At 40.8% G+C, this 20,242-nt stretch overlaps 3 protein-coding genes across 10 annotated transcripts; 2 read left to right on the forward strand and 1 right to left on the reverse strand.

Moving 5' to 3' along the window:
• The first annotated feature begins 1,235 nt into the window (after window positions 1-1,235).
• On the forward strand, window positions 1,236-17,988 carry LOC110116933. Of its 8 annotated transcripts, none has more exons than XM_048650585.1 (3): window positions 1,236-1,542; window positions 17,527-17,686; window positions 17,770-17,988. In XM_048650585.1, exons 2-3 carry the CDS (start codon window positions 17,597-17,599, stop codon window positions 17,947-17,949), a joined length of 270 nt encoding a protein of 89 aa, XP_048506542.1. In that variant the 5' UTR covers window positions 1,236-1,542; window positions 17,527-17,596; the 3' UTR covers window positions 17,950-17,988. The 8 variants fall into 8 exon arrangements, with proteins under 8 accessions (XP_048506542.1, XP_048506543.1, XP_020707353.2 ...); XM_048650586.1 differs by lacking the exon at window positions 1,236-1,542 and adding an exon at window positions 1,583-1,857; XM_020851694.3 differs by lacking the exon at window positions 1,236-1,542 and adding an exon at window positions 1,586-1,900.
• On the forward strand, window positions 1,938-9,472 carry LOC105684751. Its single transcript, XM_012398375.4, has one exon. The coding sequence runs from the start codon at window positions 3,898-3,900 to the stop codon at window positions 6,907-6,909; it is 3,012 nt and encodes a 1,003-aa protein (XP_012253798.2). The 5' UTR covers window positions 1,938-3,897; the 3' UTR covers window positions 6,910-9,472.
• On the reverse strand, window positions 17,983-19,997 carry LOC105684765 (autophagy protein 5). The gene is made up of 4 exons (XM_012398390.2): window positions 19,730-19,997; window positions 19,456-19,658; window positions 18,861-19,183; window positions 17,983-18,796 (listed from the first exon to the last, which is right to left on the reverse strand). The coding sequence occupies exons 1-4, from the start codon at window positions 19,883-19,885 to the stop codon at window positions 18,663-18,665; spliced, it is 816 nt and encodes a 271-aa protein (XP_012253813.2). The 5' UTR covers window positions 19,886-19,997; the 3' UTR covers window positions 17,983-18,662.
• Window positions 19,998-20,242: the final 245 nt, after the last annotated feature.

Raw genomic sequence — 20,242 nt, forward strand, 5'->3', positions numbered from 1 at the left:
ACGCTTAGTAATCATTCGAATGTCCCCAATGTTTATTCGATATCCAGGTAGGATTAAGAGTGAACTACGATCCACAAGTGTTGCACTGACTCAAAGACCATCCATCAGAGGTGATCAAAATTTATGAACGTCAGAACAACGTTATTCATACATCATGTGTTTTGAAGCTTCGATATTTTAAATCATTTCCAATTTTCAAACCCTCACTGACGGAGGAGCGTATCCGTCAGAAGTTTGAAAAAATCGAACAGCGAAAAACTTTACGACATGGTTTGAGTGAAATTTGGATTTGAAAATCGAGTTTGAACAAAGTTTTCACGGGCTTACCATCCTTCCTCGAATGAAAGCATTTGGTTCTTGGTCCTCGATATTGATATCTGATGATATTACACCGCAATAATAGTGGTGATGTAATTTTACTATCTTCGTAAATGACGTTTATTCGTGCTTTGTCCAGTATGTTACACAGATTGTATTTACTAGCGTACGCAGATAATGACGGTTACGCTGAACTTCAGTTCTCCGGCGTTTCAATTTCTAGATGTAATATTCCAAGTCCCCGCCCAACCCATACATTTGCAACATCAGTTTATAATTGCAGAATATTTATCCGTTACAAACGCTGATCACCAATTTACGCGTGATACCGAGAAAATTTATCAATTAGTCGCTATAAAATGCTTTAGTTTAGAAAATTCATATCATACACTGATGGAACATGAGGCGCGGTTTATTTTTTGTCATTGTTACCGACGTCATTTAGAAATATTCTTAAGAATCAGTCCGTGTGTAAAAATTACTACCCGGGGCACAGATCTCGCGCGTGCATGCCGAGGCTATCGAAATGTATACGTATAATTACTGATTAATATTATCGTTTGTATTATGTAATTCAAGTATTCCGATAATTTGTACGATGCAGGCTGCAGGTTTCCCGTAAAATTAGCGCAACAATGATTCCGGTACAGTTTACTTTGTAAGCTTGTTTTCAAATAAGAACAAAGAACTTTCTGCAGGCGGTTTGTGTATTATAGAAAATTGATTGAACCTCGGATCGATCTATCAACTGAGATGAACAATGAATTTAGACGGATCAACGAAAAAATACGACGATTACTATCCTTTTTTCTACGTGTGTACAAAGGAAGCGCAGCATGGCGATGAGCAAATAATCTACGCATATATGTGTACACGGATAAGAAAATGTTTACCGAAGATAAGTTCTCCAAGTCACTGCGTTCAAATATTGATAGCAGATATCAGTTCAGGCTGTAGAATTATATTACGATTGAGCACTCAACCAGTTCTATGCCCATATATGTATAATACTGACGTATTATCATAACGCTGCACCACGTCAGGCGCAACGTTCCGTAATAATAAACGATTGCCGCATGGTTTGCTATGTACTTCCGATTATAAAACGTACAGTGATAGAGAAATTTAGTCGAAACGAAGTAATGTCAACGGAATAGTATTGAAATCTTGATACCGCGTTGACTGCGATTTTCTACATTATCGCGAATCGAGTCAGACACGAAGGTAAGTGAAACGATAGTAAAATCATCGGTCGGTAAAATGCACTATTGTTTATCTAGCTAAGGTTTGATTCGATCGATTATTGTTAATTTTACATGAATATAGAACGTACTAACAATGAGAATAACAAAACTCTAGCTAGTCGTCGAACATCTAATATTGCGTATCTCGTAGTGAAGCACCGAGTCTTTCTCAATATTTGACTGCATTGAAACGCTCTAAACAAAAACTGCAATTTGAAACGCGAAGCTGCACAATACCGGATGATTATGTGTGTACCATTCGATAGAAAACGGAACGCTACGCAGCCTACTCGATGTATGTAAACCGCACACATCTTCAAACTCTACGATAAGATAAGGTACTCTTTACAATACAATGCCGATCGCATGTGTGTCACAAAGTTTGCTCTCATTTCCCAATAATATATTGTATATATGTATATATGTATATATGTATTTCATTCTCATACATTCCTGTACCGTACCGCAGGTTATGTGTATAGAGAAGCGTAAATAGCCTTGTATAGTATTAGATATAGTCAAACATTGTACATAGAGTTCTCTGCAGTCTCGGGTATATTATTTCGGCGCCGAGAAGTCTGGCGCGGTCGCCAGAGGCGCGTCTCTGGTTACTCGCCCATTTGGGGCGCCAAGGGACGACCAAGGGGGTGGCCCCGTCGACTTCCCTTCTCTTCCCTTCCCTTCGCTCGTTCCCTTTCCCCCTTTTCCTCGCCGACCCCGCAGACCCCCTTCGGACCCCGATGGGCCCCTGAGGCCACATTCCAGGCGGACGCAAGTTTTCAAACATGGCCGAGCGTGAATGTAGGTCCTCGACCGATCCTACGCCGTGTGGCAGGCGATTCCCCCCTGCCTCTACTTCTCCTTTTCCCCCGGTGCGGTTCCATGACCACGTTCTTCTCCCCCCCTTCTCGCCCGTTCTCCGTATTTCCCTCGTCGAGCGAGGCTCCGTTCCGTCGGGTCGTCCGAGCTGGCGACACCCTGTCTGGCAAGACCAACGACGGACAAAGAAGGGGAACTACAACGTTGCCACGTTTAACGGCGCACCTATCTTTGCCCAAGGACGAATTGAAAAATGATAGACTTTTTTTTCATTTGTAAAGTACGGTTGTTGGACAAAGCGTTGGTCGGTGGCTCGGGTAGCTCGAATGATGTAGGGCAAATTGAAGTGTGGATTATTCAGAGGTTGATAGATTTGATTAGAGGGAAAATTCTCGGCTACTTGCGTCACGTTGGGTATCGCATGCCTATGTGGTTAGATCTGGCAACGTTTTCAGAGCTAAACTGCCGGCTCAGTCCACAAAAACAAGATGATCTCATTCTATACCGCATATGAGAAACTCGACCGTGCGTTGGTTATATTCCTCTTGCTCGCTCGATCTGCTTTTCCCTATGCCCAACTCTCTTTCTCTCCCTCGTCTCTCTCTTTCTCCCTCACCTTCTCTCTTGTTCTCTCCCGTATTTCCTTCTTTACATTGCTTCACCTCTCTCTCTAGATTCGAAGCTTGATTCGAACTTGTTCGACGGTTAGAGGCGTCGAACTGCGACAAGCCGCGCAAAGCGTCGGCGCCTCGAAGCGCAAATCTATATGAGATCAGCTAATCTTGAAATGACGCGCGTGCTTTTATCTGACTAGCGCAACCTGCGAATCATATGATCGCGGTCAAATATAATCATAGTTGAAAGAGGCTAAAATGTGAGAAGATACGAGGGGCAGGAAACCAAGACTCATCGTGGTAACCGTGATATCGACGGGGAGTCGGAGTCTTGGGTCTCGACGTTGCGCTATGTTGCTGACGGTGATGCTGCTGGGCTACGAGTAGACGGTCGCAGACAACATGGCGCCGCGGCAAAGTCTTTCCCGCGCGTCATTAACGGAAGTGAGGCGACAAAATGGCGGAGTTTTACGGCGCTGAGGTGTGAAAGGGGGGCGCCTACGAGAGTTTTTGTGGCGTCCAGAATGACTGGTAGTAGTGTTGCTGGTAGTGGACTCGGTGGCGGGGGCACCGGAGTTAGGGCAAAGAGAGGTGAGAGGCAAGGCTATAACCGTTGGAAGCGCGGGGAACAGAGGGGTTCGACAGTCACAGAGGGGATCCGAGCCCGAGCGGTGCCGTGGCGCGCCAGCCGACGTGGTGGGGATGTAAATTAGTTACGGCATCTCCAAAGACCCAAAAGGAACTCCGCGCGCCTGCCGCTCCGTGCAATGTTACGTCGTGGTTAAAGGATATTTTGCTAGGTGTAATAATACAGTGGATGAATAAGTGCCTTTTTTGTGAACAATCGCGAGTGATTATTTTCATATGATATATATATATTGTAAATATACGGTATCATAATTATGGCGCATGGTGTCGCCGACGTTTTAACAGCCGCCGATGAAGATAACTCCGTTAAAATGGTGACGAAACAGCAGCAGACAAGCGTTCGAAAGACCGTAGGTGTGATGGGAAGCAGACGGATTTTCGCACCAGCTTTCAAACTGAAAGTCTTGGACTCTTACAGAAACGACATCGACTGTCGTGGCAACCAAAGAGCAACGGCAAGGAAATACGGTATCCATCGCAGACAGATACAAAAGTGGTTACAGTGCGAAGATAACCTACGATCCAGCTGTCTTGACGCGTCCACATCTCCTCCTGTAGCGACACCGGGACGTGGTCACGGTCATTCATCGGGCAACAGTTCAATCGGGAATTCCTCAGTTTCCGGGGCCCTCGCACTCGAGGGCCCGCGCGAGGCTGCCACAGCTCCAGTGCCGGCCTTGAACCTAAGTCGCGCCAGACTGCATGGCGACGAAGAGTTGTCTCTTCCACTGGCGCAACAAGGGCCCCCCCTTAGGCAGCAGTGTCCCGCCTCACCCCGATACGCAAGTCCGCGTCCTGCACCTCTGCAAAATTCGGGGAATTCGGCGACATTGTCTCCCGGACATCAGCCCAATTGTTCGCCCAACGATCAACAGCATCATCATCAACAGCATCAGCACTTCCTGGGTACCGCGCAACGTGACTTTCATCTTGGTGTAGGAATCGCTGGTGGCATCTCCGAGACACCCCCGGGTCACCTGGACGCCTCCTCCAACATACATCAGTACGGGGCTCAAACCGAGAATCGAAAGGGGTACTACCACCTATCCAATGGCAGCTACGAAGTTGACTCGGTTTCGTACGACGAGAGTACCGCGGATTCCAAGATCATGTTCGTCGAGGGATTGACGTCGTACGATCGTAATCCGATCCAACGATATCCCCAAAATACGATTCGCAATGATAATTTCCCGGAAATGTCCGGTGCACCGCAAGATATTGAGAGTCAAATATCTGCTGCAGCAGTAGCGATTAAGAACGAGCCAGTCAGCCTAGACGCAGTGGCGACAGTAGTAGCTACCGCGGCACCAGGGCCGTCCGATCCACGGGAGCAAGCGACGGGGCACCCGAGTTATCGCTCTTCTCTCTCCCCGTCGCTGGCACCATCCCGATGTGGCTTGTCACCGCATCAGGCCACCGTCGTAGCCGTTCACTCCGAACGATCACGCACGAGTCCTCCTCCTATGATACGAACACAAGCGAGCGACAACGATGACGGCGGAGGTTCGCTTAGCGTCGGTGCTAAGGCCGGCGAAAATTCCGGGAACGCACACAAGGATGAGAACGACGCTACGGCGTCGCTACGCCAAGCAGCAGCAGCAGCAGCAGCAGCAGCAGCAACATCGACGGTCGCGCGTCCGCACGCCTATCCAGAACCACATCAGCAACCGCATTCACATCAACATTCTCACACAACAAACCCACATTCACACGCGCAAAGTCAGCATCAGCATCTAACCCTAACAACGCATGGATATCCTTCGGGGGACGGCGAATATACCGATCGCAGTCAGCCACCTGCTTCGGCCTGTTCAGCACCGTCACAATGCCGTTCCTCCGGAGCGTGCAGTCCCCCTCGGGAAAGGGTGCTCTATTCGGAACCCCTCAGTCCGGGACAGAGTTTACCCTGTAGCCCGGAGAGTTCTCGGGGCCTCCTAAGTTCGGGGCACTCGACTACGAGTTCCGACAGCGAAACGGACGCCCTAGACTACTCGACGACAACGTTGGCCCCCACCTCCAACGACCTTGCGAGACGACGTTCCTTTTCGCTTCGGTTCAAACTCGACGTTCTCGATGCTTTTCACCGTGACGCTGGCGTCAGCGGTAACCAAAGGGCCACGGCCCGAAAGTTCGGCATAAACCGACGCCAGGTACAAAAATGGCTTTCTCAGGAAACCGAACTCAGAGGCGAGATAGCTCTGCGCGGCGGTATTTCCAGGCAGAGACTCGGCCCTTTATCTTCTACCGACTCTCCGATTGATCTACGGACCAATCCAATGCACCCCGAACAATTTCAAACGCCACAGAGATCCCCGCGGGAACGGGATGCTTCTACGGATTCGTATTGCTGTTACAGTCCAGACACTGTCTCCCCCCAGAAACAAGGGTACTCAGTTTCCGGTGAAACATCCGAATTGTTACTGAGCTCTTCGTCGGGTGGACGATGCAATTTGTCCTGCTGCGTCGACAACGTATCCTGTTATTCTCAAGAGTCATTACGAGTCTCGGAATTAACAGTCTGCGGTAGCAGCTACTCCCGAATCCAGAGTTGTCCCACATCCGAATCTCGCTCTGTCTTCGCGTGCTTCTCAAACAACGATTCGAGGGAATTGAATTCCATCGGTAAGAGGGAATGTCCGACGTCTTGCTACGATTCGGAACATATGGAGCGAACCACCACGCCACCCGAATCCTCGTCACCTTTGAAAAGATCGTGTGCCTTATCCTGCTGCAGCATCGGCTACGCTACTTCGCCGAAGAGATTACGTTCGCATACCACAGCGGAGGATGAAAATCCGGCACCTCAAGACGCGCCCCTCTGCCTGGTCAAACCTAAAGGTATACCAGAATTCCCTTCCCAAGTTGAACCTGTTACCAGCACCGTACCAACCCCACCGGCACCCCCGACCGTTCCACCGGTTCCAACATCTGTTGCTCCGGCAAAACGAGATGCCATCCTTTTCAAACCATACTTGGATAACCCCATAGCGAAACCCACCGACGATCGAGTTCTATCCAACAGTCCTCCTCATCATAACAACAACAACAACAACAACAACAACAACAACAATTGCCATAGCGTTTGCAATTTGAACAGTAGTATCAACAACGTACTCACCGGAAACAGGAGCGGCGATAGTTACGCTCTGGAGTTAAGCTTGAGAGTTCCGATCTCCTGGGGAACACCGGCGCGAGGTATTTATTCCGATATATCGCAGGTAGGGAGTGCTTTCGTCAGATATCCATCAGCTCCCCATTACACGTAATTCAACGTGCGCTCGAATCTGCGATCATCGATCCGCGATCAACCCACGGTTATTGGCATCTATGATCTTTCTTCGTTCGTTCATTGTTTTTTGCGTACGTATTTTGAAAAAATTCTAAATTCTCAATGACGTCGGTTTGACGGTTGTAACAGGTATTAAAACATTGCGGCATATGAATGACGATACCTTCAAATGTACACAACACGCGCAGCAGATATATTTACACAGAAACCCGAGTGTCTTTTACATACACAAAACATACACACATACACGCGAGTGTAATTTGTTAAAATAACTAAAATACGTGAGTTTTATCACGTATTTCACCGTTGTATTCTATTTGAGAGCATGACCAATCATAGAAGATTCGATAAGACTCGTAATCGATGCTCGGACAAGATTAAACCGCTTAGGGTAAAATTGCCATTGTCTGAACACCGTTACCAAAATTGTACGATTCTATGCAGGAAATATATCACGCTTTCGTCATTATTTCCCATAGAGCGATACGACTGAGGTAGCGTTACTAACGTTTGAAAATTTACCTTATTTGATCTTCAGATCAAACCTAGATTACGATGTATAAAGCCGAGGAGAAACAGTTCAGATGTACAAACCTTAGCGCCGTGTTAGCTCTGCAGCTTACCGAGACCACTATCTCTTCACCCCACTTCAAATAGGTATATAGAAAACATAAGCTCGCTTTGTTATCGCAGATAAACCAAGTACATCAGCTAGGCCGTTTAAAGGTCGTTGAAAGGCCGATTGTACGTCGGGTGATCTATAATTATTAAATTACGTCAGATATATAATATATATAGTTCTACACTTACGGAACAACAATATACACACACACACACACGCGCGCGCGCGCGCGAACACCCATACACATCTATTAATCCGAAAGATTGACTATTTTTATAGATGGTAGGTGAAAAACAAGAACCCAAAGAAGATATTGCAGAAACAGATGAAATAATAAAAAATCGATCGTAGATATTCTATGATAGAATTCTGCAGAGTATATTAGTTCTATTCCGCGAATAATCATTAATCAAACCGCATGACGGCGTTGTATATAACGCGTCGGTTGTATTAGAACCGACGAATATTGAATTGCTCAAAAAACGAAAAAAAACAAAAACAAAAACTGCTTCCACATAAAATTATTATAACTTAAGAATAATCACGTATTTTTTATACACTAAACGCGAGATTGTACATAACAATGTAAATAAAAGCATGTTGGATCATTATTATTTTTATTATTATTAAGAATATTCTTATTGATAGAATCATTGTTCATTATGTTGCTAATAATATTATTATAGATGATTGGTTTCTATCATTATCGAATAGGTATACGAAATTTTGTCAAACTAATGAAACATTCGCAGATACAATTCGTACAAGTGCAGTGCCTGTCCGTGTAAATAGCAAAGGGTATAGCTCGTATTTATGTCCATATCACCGAGTCGGAAATTGAAATATTATACCAGTGAACGAATCTACGTAACATTTGAAACGAAAAGTAAGAATAAAAGAGGGGGGAATTTGTTCAGCAAAATTTTATGAATATTTAACACATGTATATTGGGGTGTCGACCAGTTAATGTCGAAACGATATCCAATACCTGTGCCTTACACTGTCTTGGGAAAATCGATGAACTTAGAGACAAAAAAAAAAATAAAAACCAACGATCAACTTCGCATCATGCCTCATTCAGCACAGGAATAATAAATTCGAATGAATGAATAACAGAGAAATTTAGTAGAAGAAAAAAGAATAGATGGTCTTGCTGCGAAATGCAATCCAAGTATACAAAAAAGAATAATATATGATGGAAAAAAATGGAATAAAAATGAATAAATAAATGAAATGAAATATAATAAAATGAAAGTAAGAAAAATGAATGACATGTACGGAAATCTTAAGCCATAATAATTGAATATATTTATACATACATATATATAATGCCATAATGTTGACATAATAAAACGAAAATATAGTATTGTTGAATGACTGAAAAATATGCAACTCTAATTATAGTATATTGTAGATAAATTATATACACGTATATGTATATGTAGGTACACGACGATGAATGATGATGAATTTGTATTACCTATTGTACAGCCCCCAGAGTCTAATACTAAAGCAATATATTTTAAGCGTATCATATTAAGTATAAAACAAAAAATAATGAAGAAAACCTCTAGATTTATATTTATCCAAATGATATTTTAATACGGGATTTTCAAATGTTATATCGTATAGAGATTATAATATAGAGCGATGCCTCTGAAATTTTTTTACCAACAAAAATCACTGTGCCTTAAATATATATATTTATGTATTCTTGAAAAACAAAAAGAAACAAAATGATCAAAGATGTGCCGGAACAAAAAAAAAAAAAACTAAATGAAAGAATAGAGAAATAAATCTATAAATTTTGCCAAAGGCAGCTCACAGTGTGATATATCAAACGATAATTGAATGATAAAATTATGTAAAACTTGTAGGAAAGTTATAATTGAAAGAAAAAAAAAACATTATTACCTACAATGTATTCTGGATTTTTGCAGGTTAAGAGTTTCGGGAGCTTATTGATATTATACATTATTAATAACATTAAATAAAGAATAATATTCTGAATATAAGTTTTCACTATATAAAAACAACTCACATACAGTCTGTATTGTTTTCATATATTTATATGCATTATATATGTATATAACAAAAAAGATATCCTCTTAACGTTATACATAATATCATCCATTTGGCAATTCATTTTTTGTACATTCGAGAGAAATAAAACAAAAATAAAAGTAACGGATAATGAATAATTGTTGTATTAATAGTGTATTATACATATAGAAATTTACCGAATGTGAGGAGAAATATATTATTTTAAAAAAATATATTTTGCCGAGAACTTTTTCTTTGATCCCCATTAACAATTGAGCTATTCCTTTTGTCGAGTATTCGAATTCCCGGAACTGCAGTTCAACGTCACCTCCTTGCGCGAGATTTTACCGTCGATAACCAAACATTGTTTCGATCAGTGGAGAAAAGTCAGTTGAATGGTTCTTTCGTTCAATAAAATTATAGTTCTATTATATTGCGACCAAAATTATAGCAAACGATCGTGAGCTTTAAATCCAACGGCATATCAGATTCCTACATCCAAAACGTACAAAAATAGATTGAAATGGAAAACCGCGTTTTCTATATATTTTGATCCTCTCGTAACTATTGGGTATTTCAATAGGTGTGCAAGCAAGCATCGGCTTTGCTGAGAAATTCTTTCAGGGTGACGGTTGTCTTGATTAGAGTAAATCAGATAAATTTTACCCCGCGGTAGGTTTACAACGTTAGTTCAATTCTGAACAAAAGACAAGCGTTGCAGGTATAAGCTGTACATACCTATACACCTAGATACATACCTTTACCTGCATACTATATCTGTACGTCGTATTCCTTTGTGGTACTCGCAACCTTACTCATAGGTATAATTTCTATTAGCCAATAGCGTGCGGTTTTTACAGAAGCTAATTTTCTTTCAAAATGATTTACAATTAGAGTCAGGCTGATCATCACGTACACACTATTTATCAGCAGATGTATGTTTGTATCACGTGTATGTTCATGCAACAATAACCCAAAATCCCGGACTACAACTATCGCCTCAAACTATTATATCTAACGGGGTAATTAATGAACTTCTCAGCTACGGCTAGTTCTCAAGATTAGAAACAAAAAAACGAAAAAATGGATCCGCAAAAGTAGAAACAAAAATAATTCCTATAATAAGTATAACGGGATTTCTGCGATTACGGAACATTTTCGATATAATATTATACGGAAGGCCGCGCTATACGGAATTTTATCGTCAAACACTGACAATAATACATGTATTACATATAATATATCGCGACATATGTATGTGTAAAGCTGTATTGCGAGCCCTGCTGACGACAGGCAACCACAATGCTGCCTTCTAATTCTCGGAATAGGATGTCACGTCCCCCCAAATGAAGTCGTCTCCTTGATTGGCCGTTGGTCCGTATCACCCGACATGCCGTTGCTGAGGTGGAAGAGGAGCCCCGAGGAGGTTTTCTATATTCGTCGATGAATGATTGACTTAATAAACCAGCTATACCTCCCATAAGACTAAAGCGAAGGCATTTAATGAAATTGAATCCTTCGCCATGAAACCGAATAACATATGGGTAGGTGTGGATGGAATGAAATCACTTCGTCACACGTGTTTCATTCGGTCATATGTGCTACATTCGGTGAAATTTTTTCTATTAATTAACGACACATATTTGTTGAATCGATATCTACGTCTAATACTGGTAATTAATTATAACAAAAAGTTCCCTCTGCAGACTAACGCAGAATTACCTCGTTAAATTCATCGAAAGGTTTCAACGAAACAATTGTTCGTTAATCACAAAATAAACAGAACAGTACAGAAAATTTCATCAACTCTTGTCGAATTCAGAGAATAAACTGCACGTGAAAAAATTCTTCGTGATTCATTCAATGAAACAATTTAGTTACATACATCGCAACACACTTTATTTGTTGGGACAATATGTCGTTCCGATGGAGTTGAATGTGCTTACCTAGAAACTATAAGTACAGTTTTATTAACATCGAGCAAAAATGTTTTGGCTCTTTAACAACGAAACATATTTCCATGAGCGATGTGTTTCAGAATTTGTGCATGCATGATGAGCAGGTCAAATACGAGAACGAGAATTCTAGATTCGGATCGAGCAACAATGTTTTGGCTCTTTAACAACGAAACATATTTCCATGAGCGATATGTTTCAGAATTTGTGCATGCATGATGAGCAGGTCAAATACGACACCGAGAATTCTAGGTTCGGATCGTAGGTGAAATGCCTATAACTATAATTCTATAGTAGGTATATCGACAAATGCCTTGCAGGGAATCTCACGGTACTCCTACAAGACATTAAACGGCGTAAATATTACCACTTCACAAGGCTGGATTCGTGACTCATTATCCGCGGTGGTTCGACCTCGTCGTCATCGTCGTCGCGGGGTACGTTGTCGGTAGCGGTTATCGCCTGTATTCGGATCATCAACGTCGGCACGCGCGTTCATATGCATCCGATGCGTGTGTGTTCGATATTCACCGTAAAATTGGCGACAATTGCTGTGCATCTACGGGGTGGGTCACTCGGAGTGTCGAGAATGGGAGGGACTCAATAGGCACGAGGCCCCGCTCCATCAGCCGATGAATAACCAACCACTTTCCTATTCCGAAAAATTGTATTTCGTATAATTTTGTAAGAACTTCGTTCAACCAAATTCTTCTAGTTTTTAATTGGTTGAATCGGCGAAGCCTCGTGCCTATTGAGTTCCTCCCATTCTCGACACTTGAACTGAACCACTCTGTATATATACGCGTGGTGCATAGCTATACTTCCGTACCTAATTGTACAGGAGATTTAATTTTCATTATCATATTAGCGACACCTTATATCATTGATATTGTTGCGATGATTAACTTTTTTTTTTTCTTTCTCCAACGACTGTACAGATAACGCGGATGATTAACCGGGTATTACACCTATATTTCGTAATTGAAGGTTGTTGCTTATATCGGGAAGTGCAGTTGACTACGTCGCGATATTTCGAACGATCATACAACGGAGAACGATAAAGCAGACATTGTTGTGATTGTATCGAGGGCTGAGGACCAGAAGGGCGTAGCCTAAAATATTCTGTGGATACCGCCGGAAGGACGCATCGCCGCCAGAAAGAAAAGAATCCGATAGAAAGAATGGCAAAATTTGATTTCTATTCTAGTGTTTTTTGATGTCCGTCATTGTAGAATAAAGAGACGTGCCAAAAATGAGTCACGGCCTTCCGGTCCTTAGCCCTCGACACATTTGATCTATAGGAAGACAATACGCGTCGCCTCGGGGAACTATTTCGGTACGGTTTGACGGTAGGTATTATGCAGATGCAATGCTTCGAGAACCAGGTTCTCTCTGATTGAGATCCGTGTGACGTTATATCATCATTGGGTCACCTAATCCTGGTTTGTACGGACATTATATAGATATATATGTAGGTACACATAATATACAAAGGTATGTGCCTTGGCTATAGAAGCACCAGCAGCTATAGCGATATAGCGGCAGCGGTAGTTCACGATCAGTTCGAAACGACAAGCGTATAGGTATAGGTGTAGGTATAGGTATACATATATCTACATTGATGGAAACGGGGCAAGGTACAACCCGCGTGCATAGTTATTTGTTACGCAAAGGTAGCGTGTGGTATAGGTATAGCCTGCAAAGTGATCGTTCGAAATTGCGCAATTTCTCTATCCGTTGGACTGACTGTCGAACGCGAACGAGTATCGGTGTGGCTCCTATCAAAAACTTTATCTATCTGTACGATGTATGCATACCTATAGCCCAGCGAGATCACACGCATATTATGTACATATATGTGTTACGGTATTATATATGTGCAATGGCCGTCGCGAAGTAAATATATGTGTGAGTATATCGGGCACTTTACGTGAACTCGAAGAGCAATTTTTATTCAAGATTTTTGATCCGATTCACAAATGTATAGACATTTTTCTCCAGTACCATAACTGTCGTCATTCTGGGCAGCTATTCTGAATTTCCTTAGACTTTTCGAACAACCGTTAATTATTCATGAATTTTTTAAACTTCAAACTCATCGGCATCCGGCATATTCCCCATATGAAATTCGATTCGAGTTTTGGTACATGAAAATCGAAATTCCCGTTTATATATGTATACCATCACTAGCGTATGTTTAATTTGAAGGTAAAAAATAGTCAAAGATCTACTTTTCACCGACTACTTAAAATATTCATGCATACTCATGAATAGCATCGTCGCGCGACGTTGAAAATGGGTCCGTGTAGAGGTCTTCATGCATAGATATTTTGTCTCAAAGAGGAGATTTTTTGAGATTGTTCTGAAAACTTTTGAAATGTGCATACTTCGTGAAAAATTGCTTTGTTTATTCTGAATATCTGAAAACCGACTTTGAAAAATTAGGCGGAAATTGATGAAATTTGCATCGCAAAGTCGAACAAATTGACCTAGCAACAAAGTCCGATACCACGTATAGGTCTGAATATGGCCCGTTCGAGCGTAATCGCGTGCCAATATGAGATTTCTACAAAAAATCATCGAGACAACCCGGATGTTTGAAAAATCTTTGAAAAATTTATTTTCGCCCTCTCTGGGTGAGTCTAATATGTTAGAAAAAAAGATAGTTCGAAACAAAAATGGTCAGGGTCGAAGGCGTGCGAGTTGGCGTGGAATGCCCCACATATATACGCACGATTCGTATGTATGTGTTTGAAACTGCAGCACATATGAATGCCTTATATATAGATATCTATAACTATGCGTACGTAGTGCTTCGCTATACAGGGTGTCCTATTTCAAATGACTATTCGTCGAATCGAAAAACAGCTAGGGTCAAAGTTGTTGGGCCTCAAGCGGGACGTCATATGGTTAAATCAGTTTAACGATAGGTGGCGTTAACTTCCAGAAATCCAAATGATGCCCATTCATTCGAATTCGAATGGGATTCGATTTTCTTTTCGTTAGCAAACAGTATCTGGTTCATGAACGTAATACTTAAACTCTGTAGTTTCGAAGACTCAGGCGTTATGCAGCTTCAGAATTGTACAGGCTGTTGTCTTTGTATGATAAGTTGTCTGCTTGCAGGCGTCAAACCATTGGATATTGTGCGCACCCGCTTTATACTTCGAAGCCCACGCGACTCCTGGTCTTCGAAGCTAATTGTAAGAGATTTTGTTGAGTTCTTCCTCTTCATTTCATGCAATTCAGCTTCGAATCAACTACAATTTTCTCAAAAAGAGTGTCAATCAACCTGGGAGTGCTTTCAACATTCGATGCCTCTTTGGAAGACTCTACAACTTGCAAATCTAAATGGTTTTTCCATACGATCATTGATTTTTTTGAACAAATCAATCGTCTCACTCGAAAAAGGGCACCCTGTACATACCTATGGAGGGACTGTGTAGTAGCACAGGGACGTATAAGCATGAGAAGAAGAAGAGAAATAAAAATTGAAGGGGAGAAAAGAAAATAGAAGTTATAAAAAATAAGCGAGATTTTTGTAGCGTAGTAGTAGGCATTGTATTCCTTATCGAGAATGGTTGCAAGCGAAAGCAATTGGCAGACCAGATGGTGCACCCGCAGAGTTAGAGTTAACGTTGGAGTTGGAGTTGAAGTTGGAAATGTAACAACGGTGCAGCTATCTAAATCTGAATTAACAGCAATGGCAACATTAGTAAACAACGTTGTCCCTAAAAGACTCAACGTTGATGTGCACGCTCTGCACATTCACAATGCAGCAGGTATTTAACCGTATAATCCACTAGCGTTTTTCAAATTAACCGTTAATTAAACTCGAGGTATTAAATTTTATTCAATTTACACCTGTGCAGTCGGCTTGGGGTCGCGCTATGCTGACACATACCTTAGATTTGTATGCAACATGATTTATGGTATCGCGCAAAATCCTAATTGGCGACAAAATGTCATTAACGCGTAAATCACTCTACAACGCAAGCTTATCTTCTGCAATTAGAAATATAATTCCCCTGCAATCGGAAGTGATTGACTGTAACGATCAGTTTTACAAATCGAATGATATCGTAGCCGTAATAGTGTACAAAATGTGTGCACGAAAACTATGTAGGAAAATCTTTTGAATCCCGACAAAACAACGCCACTAGATTTTCAGTCGCCTGTAAAGTTCATAGAAAACCTGGAGAGAAAAAAAGATTAAAAAACTTGGCTCGATCTAAACGTGGGTAATCTGCGGTAGACACGATGTATGTACAACGTTTGTCCGACAAACGTTTGGAACACGTGTGGACCACCCTTTGCGTTCATTGTTAAAAGCCGCTAATTTCACGTAGTAGTTAGCTTGACAATTAAGGGTATCTTGAGTTACAACAGGTTTCAAGCCATACCTATACATTACACTGCATAAAGTATACATATGTGTAATTACATACCTGTGACTGTGTCGAGCAGGTTTGCTATTCGCGGCATTGAATTGTGGGAAACGTTGATAACTTTTATATGAAATATATACACATGTATACGTATATGTATATTACATGCCTATGTATAATGCTGCGGTTAAAATGCCTGCCTAGATAGGTAGAATCACAAATCCGTGTGCACGCAGTATATATGAAAGGTGCATAGGTATGGCTAAGTAGAGAGAGAAATATGCAGACATACGTAGGTGTTACAATAAGTTAACAGCGTTGCCTCGCTTACTACGGATGTGGAAAACCATCAGGAATATACTGTAAAAACAATTTTGGCAAGTTCCCAAATTTCAATACACAGAGCGGAGATTTTCACGGTACTTCACATCGGGGGCATCGCGGCAGAGTATCGTTGTGCAGTTAGACGTTTGTCACTGACCACATATGTATTTGTGCGTTATCTTATTTCTTTCATTTTCCCCTTTTCATTTCAGACTTATCTCGTCACTTTTAGCTCTTTCACGGATCTCCTATCCGTGTACCCAGCATGATGCCCGCGGTAGTTTTGTTGTATACGCGGAATATACGTTTTACCATAACGTTCTTTGTGCAAACTTTGACTTATTTTTGTTCTAAATTCAATTCACTTCATATATCATGCCCTAGACTGCACTGCGTACGAGCGCGATTTCAGTTCCTAGAAATGAAATGAAAGAAACAACGCAGCGGAACGAAATCGCGGTATGTATACTGGAGATTAGCCGCAATATATATCATAAGTTGTGACGAAGAGCAAAGTCGTTCGTACCTAACATCGAGGTGCATGTGCAAAGACATCATGAATATGATACACTTATAAATGCATCTAGCTAGCCGAAGAGACGCGACGGATTCGAGTGATGCACGGTGAAGAAGAAGAAGCCGCCTTGTTGCCTTATTTTTGACTGAAGCTAATTATAGCGAGCCATGCATGCTGCTGCAGAGATACATTTGTTTTTAATGAGAGCTTAAGTCAAGTTGGTATGTATATGAATTGGGTGGCATACGATATTTCTACTTATCATTAGTCGTTACTCTGAAGAATCTTTGCCTCATCGTTCTCGCAAAAGAGTTGAAAAATTTATTTCCGTCTCCATTAATTCGATAATCGTTGCCAAAACGTGGTAGGTCACAACAGTCGCATATTATATTCACACCTCGTTGCCTTAGATTCAAAATTATGTAAGATGTCCATACGAAGAGGCGTGTTCATCAAGGAAATCAGCATTGCATAGGTACATGCCGATTGTCGCCATCAGTAGGTGCGGTTGTGGCGTGGGTAAAAAAAAATGGTAAAAAAGGAATAATTCAAAGAAATTTGACGGAAATTTTCAGCGATGCTGTTCCATGCTCATAATTCTGTGATTCACTCATGATAATGACGCGGGCCATTATTAGGATTTACAGTTTCTCTAATTCGTTATAACCACCTACGATGAATATGAAAATTTGAATACGATTTAACTAAAGTAGTATTAACGAAATGGAATGAATTTTGTTACAGCGTCGAGAAAGATGTTCATTTTTTAAATGGCGGAGATCATGATGACAAATACATTGCCAGAACTCAATAAATGACGGCGAGATATGAATGTCCAGATCACGAAATAGGAGTACGAGACGTACGGAAACGTTACCAAGATACAGCATTAGTAATTTTCCGAGTGAGTATTGTGTATTTGAACCGTTGAATGACAATGCTAAATTTGAATAAAAAGAAGAATGTGTTCTCACTTAATTATTTCAGGAACAACTGAATCGACCTGAACGGCAAGGCAACTACGTAAGCTTTGGCCCGAGCCGAAAGACAATGGAATACAGCAACAATGGTAATGACGTTGTCGTAGTGAAAAAAATTGTAAAACCACCGCCGACAAGGGCTAGACAGACGTCTTTGAAACCGAGCGAAAAATGCTCCATAATTTAAGACAATTGAGCAAATTACAATTGCCTAGCCAGGTTTATGATCAATTTGTTATTTATTATTACTTACAATATAGAAATTCAGCACATACATATATACATAAAAATCACTGAACATCATTTATACAATACGAGAGTATTATCTAACTCATCAATTTTGGCATTGTATTTTATATTTCGTATAATAAAAGGAATAAAATTTCGGAACGAACAATTTAACGCGAGGTCATTTGTTTAACGCCGACCGACCGGTGGCTGTTATTGGGACCGAGAATTCAGTAATTCCCACAAATATTCGTATTCTGTGACAAAATATATTTGGGTATCAGACTTCTTTCGGAAGAATCTGCATTACTGGAAAAATTCACAACCAAATCAAATATGTGCAAGGCGAAAATGTCGTTGATGACCGAATCCCTAGATATTGAACCGGAACTGTATGAGATGATTCCGACTTTTTTATTACGAGAAACTTCACTTCAGATTCGACTCAGAATTGAATAGCAACGTTCCACCATCTGACGTATTCATTTTAGGTGAACTTCAGAAACAAAAATTCGCAATTCAGATAATTTTCGATTATTGACCTGGAACAATGATTCGGTTCGCACTCTTCTCAGTAGCAGTACAACTTCGTGATGGCAGAGTTTTGATATTTTCATTTGAAAACGAGGATGAGGAGAAAGGGGTATAGATTGCGCATAAAAGTGTCATTCTTTACTTAGATGGTACTTCTGGTGACCAATTTATCAAACATAGATGTAAAAAATTATCTGGGTAACTTAGGTGCTCAGACAACCACTGTAGAGGGGTTTCTGGGAGCGGAATAATTCCGTGTGTTCGGACAACCACTGTAAAAAGGGTAAGCATTACAAGGTACACATTCACGAGTTTCACATCTAGAGGGCAACATACCTTTTTCTTGATCAGGGAAAACTTCAGATAATAAATGTCCCAGTTTTTTTCTTTGACCCTCTTCATTAACAGGTTTAACCAATTTTTGAATGTACTTATCTTCATTCAGGTAGCATCTAAATGGAATATATTTGAAACCGTCGTCATTATTAGATTCCATAAGTCGTCTATTTACTGCCCAGAACTGATCAAATTTGTCATTGAGTAAACCCAGCCATAATTGATTATGGTCTTTTTTTTGCATACTAGAAACAACTTGCCCTCGGTGTTTCAATACATCAGATTCCTTTATACAGGCTAGAAAATACGACTCCACGACTTCCCTGCAACATAATTTTTCATTTCATATTCTCAGCATTGAATTAGAACCAGAGGTGTATTGTGAATCAGGTATGCCAGCCAACTTATTAATCTGTACACCATATAATGCATATTGCACACTGCACCTAACAATCAATATTTTTCATAAGGCAATATAAACTTTGGGATATATTTGACATATTGTGTAACTCAAATTAATTCATGTAGAATTCTGTGTGTTAAAATCTATGTATGTGTGACATGTATGTATTAACGTATAAATGCTTATCCATACTTATTTTGACAGTGCATAATCAAATTTTCTGGAAATCTATCGAAATGAACAGTTATATTCCAAGGTAGTTGAATATTTTCGGAATGCAAATCCAGAAGAACACCAACAGGTAAATGCCATTTCAATGGTGCTCCATTATATTCCAACCACATCTCATTTTCCTGTTTTTCCTTTTGTATGTGACGTGTGAAATGCTTGCGTACCTATACATAAGAAAGAGAGAATTAACATGATATGGTATTATGAGAGCACGATGCAATAAAATTTTATTTACCTTGTCTACACATAGAGGAAAGTAACTTAACCTAGGAACCATTAAATAATAAGGAGCTGGTGCTTGTAATTCACAAACTTCTTCGGAATCAAGTTGAAAACAAACTGGCACTTTGCCTTCCCAAATTTCTCGTAATACTTCTCTATCGTTCGCCATGTTAACGAGAACTTTTATCGCTCAAAACTTCAATTTAGTGTCTTTTCCGACCTTACAATGACAGTAGATCACTCTTCGATAGGTTGTATTATCTGACACCCATGCAACCACTTTAGAATGGTTCTAAAACGAAATCTGGTAAGAAAAATGTGATTTTGTCACTAGGAAATTTCGGGTTGGAAGTTGCACTGGTAAAGAAAATCTTGAGGATACCTAAGTATGATAATACAGGGAATCGGTAACAAAAGAGACGGCAAAGTAGAGTTCTAGAGTTTCAATGTAAGGTAAGAATATTCGGTTCAGGACCCTGCAGTATCGACTTAAGGTCATAAAAATTGAAAAAAAAATGTGTAGAAA

Source organism: Athalia rosae, chromosome 2, assembly GCF_917208135.1.
Source record: "Athalia rosae chromosome 2, iyAthRosa1.1, whole genome shotgun sequence".
Classification (NCBI taxonomy): domain Eukaryota; kingdom Metazoa; phylum Arthropoda; class Insecta; order Hymenoptera; family Athaliidae; genus Athalia; species Athalia rosae.